Source organism: Seriola dumerili, unplaced genomic scaffold (genome assembly GCF_002260705.1).
Source record: "Seriola dumerili isolate Sdu_G_001 unplaced genomic scaffold, Sdu_1.0 BDQW01002293.1, whole genome shotgun sequence".
In the NCBI taxonomy this organism is placed as follows: domain Eukaryota; kingdom Metazoa; phylum Chordata; class Actinopteri; order Carangiformes; family Carangidae; genus Seriola; species Seriola dumerili.
Genome location: NW_019176548.1, coordinates 222,647 through 228,335, shown reverse-complemented (window position 1 = coordinate 228,335; position 5,689 = coordinate 222,647). Strand labels below are relative to the sequence as shown.

Sequence of the window (5,689 nt, the reverse complement as noted above, 5' to 3'; positions counted from 1 at the left end):
ATGGCTTTATTCAACTTCCTTATCCTGACCTCCCTGTGTATTGCGGGCCGAGAGGCCCTCAGCGTATCTGACTGCGGAGTGTTCGCCAGAAGACCAGGTAAGATGGCTGTGACCTTCAATCTCACATTCTGGTTTCAGGCTGAAGGGGTCGTATTGATTTTAGTTCAGATGTAGACCTTTAGGAAGGCTGTATTGATTTTAGTTTTCATCCAGATATTTAATTAGCACACTCGGTAGAGTTTACAGCGGAAACATAGATGTTTAAACAGACTTGTTTAAACAATTTAGTTCTGGTGCAACTATTTTTTTTTAATATAATCTTTTACGTTTTTAATTGTATTTTTCTTTTCTATAATATGTGCCCATGAATTGTACATTGTGTAGTTTGTATGTTGAGCTAGGTTCTGAATTGCTAAATTCTATTCATATGAATGAAAATCATTTTAATAATGATAACGTCAACTTCATCATCATCAGAATACACTGATATTACTGTGGTGTGTGGCACGTCTGCCATTGACCTGGCTATCCAAATCTGCCCGGCTATCTACACCGGATACAACGCGAGTTTACTAATCCTGAACCGCATCCGGGACAATACGGACTGTCAGGGGACGCTGGACACCTCGGTGGCACCTCCTGTGGTGAGATTCAGCTTCCCCATCAGAGTAGGAAACGCCTGCGGGAGTAATTTCTTGGTGAGTATTGCATCAAGTATCCTGATTTCAAGTCTCGAGGGATTGTGATCATGGAGCTTGTTAACCTTTAGCTGAGGAGGGTTAGTGCAGATTAAGGAAACTGAAAGGGTGTCTGAATACCGTGTTCTTCGGCCCAGCAAGAGGAGGCGGAAAAGAAAAACGTTCAGGGTAGAAATAAGAGGATTTCAGCCAGAAATACAGCAAATAAGATGAATCACTCCGCTCTTGACTTCATGTAACACACATAGACGCACTCCCACCAGCCTCCTTTCTGAGGGGATTGAGAAAGTTAAGAGACTTGTTCCACTTTCTTGTTGTGATTTCATCACTGCTGCCTGCTGTGCTGAGAGACGTTGGCCACCATTTATTTTTAACTATTTCTTAAATAATTATGTTTCTCTTAAATAATTCCTCAGACCACGAGCGCACCAGGGACCGGAATATTCTCAGACTTCTCCAACATCCAGACCGTCAACGTCAGTGGGGTGGTACGATCCTTCGACCCCACTATCGGGACTATCACCTACAATGCAGAGCTCAAGTATTACTACTCATGTGCTTATCCACTGGAGTACCTCATCAACAACACCCAGGTGGATGTGTAAGTGCACAGTTAAAATATGTGGGTTGAAAACATACATCAACACTTCTTGCATTTCACTCTTGCATGAGAAGCGAGATCTGATTCCTTTTCTCATCGCAGGTCGTCCTCCTCCATTGCTCTGAAAGACAACAATGGGAGCTTCATCAGTACTCTCAGCATGGCCTTGTACCAGGTGCCACCTTACACCTGTCTCACACACTCATTTCCACTTGGGGCCAATGTAAATTGTAACTCTAGGAGATTAATTTTATGTAACAGCTTGTATAATTTTGGATCTCAATTTTCAATTGTTCTTCTCTTCCTCTGCCAGGATCAAAATTACACCACGCCCCTCGTTATGCCACCTCTGGGTGTCGAACTAAGAACAGACATCTACGTGCAGGTGGTTGCATCCAACCTGACATCACAGTAAGAACCATTATCATTATATCACATCTGCAGCTTTTTCTTTGTCTGCTTCAGACCGGGACCTGTATTTATCAAACTTTGAAGTATTACATTAACTAAGTACATTCACTCAAGTACTGTACCTAAGTACAGTTTTGATATACAACTGCTCTACTGCATTTCAGAGGGAAACGTTGTACTTTTTACTCCGCATATTATGAACTCTAGATACAAATTTACATCACAACATTACAACAAAAACATCAGCTTATGAAATACAATATTATTATTATATTATTATATTATAAAGAATGAACCAGAAGTTGTGAACTCAGAGTTGTGACCTTTTGTCATGTTTCATAATTTGATAGCAGTTCTACAAAAGAGATATTCACCCTTTCATGTAAGAAACAGTTTGAGGTCCGAAGAGGTCAAATTATTCAATGCTTCACAAAAAGGAGCAAATTAGATAAAAGTTGAAAGAATTTCACAAGCCCTCAGATTTCTCTTAAGACCCTTGGAGGGCTCGAGCTCTAGTTTGAAAACCAGTGGACTAAAATATCAAACTTTATATAAGGAATTTAAAATTCCACATTGACTAGCTACTACTGTAAATGGTGGTTATACACTAATACATCCGTTTTAGTAATCTGGTAATATAATGATAAAATGATAAGTCACTCACAAAGGACATTTTTCATTTACTTTCATAGTTTAAGTGTATTTTGCTGATAAGACGTAAGAAGTGATAAGAAGTTCTTATTTTAGAGGTAGGAATAAGACACATTTATAGTTTACTATACTATACTAGTTTACTTATTGATTTGTTATTCTGCACATTTTTTAATATCATTTTATTTGTGTGAAATCCTTAATATCTGCAGTGGTAGCCTAATTAACATGAATTTAACATCAATCTTTTTCTTTTTGAGGATATAGAAATAAGGATGAAATGATGGGAAACTGGCTAAAATGGGAACAAAAGGAAAACCCCCCAAAAAAAAAAAAATCAGATACTATAATATGGACAGTTTAGTACCACACTGACAAATGCAGACAATGGAGAAGCAGGGAAAGTGAGAAGGGGAAGCTTTATTCTTTATTCTTCACTTCAGCTAATCTATTATTCATCATGACCATTCTGATATTTTATACATTCCCTCCAAGGGATGTCTTAGTTAGTGTGTGATCACCTCTGTTTCCATACTGCAGTCATCTATGATAAGCTCCTGACCAACTTAAGCAACCTCTGGAAACCTCCGCCAGCCTCAAGCCTTTTTAAGTCATAACAAATTTGATGAACATCTTTTATTCTGAAGTCTGTGAGGAGGAATAAGTCTAAAATTTCTCTTCTGGCAGTTTGATAATTATAGGTGCTGGATGTTGGTAATGCATAAGAATCCTGATTGAATGGATAAATAAATAGACCTTTTCGACCTCCTAGTCTCCAACCACATTACTCTGTCTTGATAGATTGTAAATTTGAGGATTCCACCTGTGACCTGGAGTCTCTGACTCGGTGCTGGGGACCTCATTCTTTCTCCACAGGTACTTTGTTCTTCTGGACCGATGCTACGCCTCAGTGTCTCCGCAGCCCTCCAACTCCACCTCCTTTAACCTGTTTGTCTCGTAAGTCAGAACAACACTTAATACTTTTTTTTGGCAGAAAAGTGTGAGCTGCCTACTTTTTGTAACTTGTGAATTTCTTCCAGTCCATCAAGGCCTGATAATGTTTTCTCGGTCCAGCAGTCGAGCTTTAAACTTAAATCTTTACACATATCTGCAGGTTTCCCTCTCCTCCAATGTAATAAGTAAATCAGAGCTACGGCCAAATCCAAAGGGAGCCCTAGACTACATTTTGTCTCCCTGTCTTTCTATCATTAATACACTGCCTGTATGTATCCGTGTGATGTGCAAATGGGGCAGTTGTGAGGTTCGCCTTTTATTGAAAGGTGCTCCATAGATCAGCTGACCACCATGCTGGAAAACGGGGATAGCCAACAGGCCCGCTTCCACTTCCCTGCGTTCCGCTTCATTGAGCAGCAGAATGAGACCATCTCCACCTACTATCTGCACTGCATTACCCGGCTCTGCGAGCGAAGCACTTGCAGCACCTTCAAGGTACGAAGGCCTCCGCATGTATTTCAAACCGAAATCTCCAGCTCCAGCCAGATCCTCGTCAACTCATGTGTCTCCAACTGGTCTGATCCACAGCAATGCAACAGGAAGAGGAGGAGTGTGGAGACCACTGTCGTCCAGGAGAGCATCACTGAGCCGTCTGTGCTCACAGTGGCTATAAGGGCCAAGACAGAGAACTGTATGTCCCCTATGTGTCCTTCTTTTTGTGCAAAGTAGAGTCACACAAATGATCCCTACACTGTGGTGATGGCTCCCTGTAGCTTTAACAAGGCAATACTTCTTTCTAACAGAGATCTTCCTCATTGAAACCACTGACATGACATTGTGTACCTCTATATAATATACTGTATGCTCTGCTTTGTGGAGTTTACTTGACAAACATCACTCGGGTGGCTGTGATCTGCAAAACTTAAGTTTGACATTTTGAGAAATGTGCTTATTCACTTACTTGCTGAGAGATGGATGAAAAGATTGACACCACTCTCATATCTGTCAGCTAAAATGGAAGTTAAAGGTAACAGCCGGCTAGCTTGGCTCAGTATAAAAAGCAACAGGAGGAAACAGCAAACCTTCCTCCTCCATGATTAACACATTATCATCTTGTTTGATTAATCTATGCAAAAATCAGTAGTAGTATAAATGTTGAATACGAGGGTTAAAGTACAGAGTTACCGAGGCAAAGTTGTGGTTTCACATGGGGGTGTCGGTAGGCCCTTTGTCCCCAGTCTTTATGCTAAGCTAAGCTAACTGTGCAGGCTGTTTTCTTCATGCTTAACACACAGATATGACAGTTTACAGAAAGGTTAGAAAAATAGCCTGACTCCTGCCTTTAACCTTTTTTTTTTTTTTTTAATGATCCAGCACCTGTATAATAGTGTGTAATAGTTTCAACAAATGTGTAGTTTTATGCAACTCATCACATGTCTCTGACTTTTCTTTTTTGCTTTTAATCTCTAATAATAATATCCAAAATATGAATATATGAAATGAGAATATCCCTCATAATGAAATACTGACTGTTTCTGTCTTTCTTGCAGCCATTCTCTCCAAAGAAGAGGGTAAGTATGTTATTTACTCACTTGACTGCCATGAGAACAGCCATTCACAAAGTTTCTTCTAATTCGATCCCTCCAGAAATGAAAAAACATTTCTTATCTGCATCAAGTCATAACGTCTTCTATTTTGTCTGTTGAAATAAATGGTGTCACTCTCATTTGTGCACAGCGCTGTCTGGTGGCCAGTCTGATGGCAAGGGCGCGTCTGTTGGCCTGGGAATTGCCGTGGCCGTCCTCATTGTGATAGGGCTGGCAGCCATTTTGATGGCGGCATCTTTTTATCGAAAACTGAAGCAGCTAAGCTAGCAGCAGCCCACAACGTTGATAAACAGGGGTCAGCACAGGCTAAATGACATAATGAGTTTGACAGTGTGACATTCACATACTGGTGGAGGTGCATAATGTATGTATGTAGGACTCTGCTGTACTGAATCAAACTATTGATTAGAGCACTTAATGTTTCTTTCCAATCCTTCACAGACTGTTACAAATTATGGAGGGTGAAGTCTCAATAATGGTGGTATTGTGGTGGAAAGAAAGAAAGAAAGAAAGAAAGAAAGAAAGAAAGAAAGAAAGAAAGAAAGAAAGAAAGAAAGAGATTCAGCTGTAATCTTAAGGAATAGTTTCACATTTTGGGAATGGATTAAAAAAACAAGATACAGGATGTTAATTACTGAGATTTAAGATACAACAGTCATGAAGGTGGCATCAATCTTCTCAAATGACTTTTGTCAAGAAAACAAAAATGCACAATTTCCACAATGTTGAACTATTCCTATAACTTTGCAAAGCACATAAAATTATGG

The 5,689-nt window shown here is 39.8% G+C and overlaps 1 protein-coding gene across 1 annotated transcript; it reads left to right on the top strand.

Moving 5' to 3' along the window:
* LOC111239341 (zona pellucida-like domain-containing protein 1) lies at positions 1 to 5,189 on the top strand. Its single transcript, XM_022769204.1, has 10 exons — positions 1 to 97; positions 478 to 698; positions 1,115 to 1,299; positions 1,402 to 1,474; positions 1,613 to 1,710; positions 3,238 to 3,318; positions 3,642 to 3,810; positions 3,904 to 4,006; positions 4,866 to 4,886; positions 5,053 to 5,189. Exons 1-10 carry the CDS (start codon positions 1 to 3, stop codon positions 5,187 to 5,189), a joined length of 1,185 nt encoding a protein of 394 aa, XP_022624925.1.
* The last annotated feature ends 500 nt before the right edge of the window (positions 5,190 to 5,689 follow it).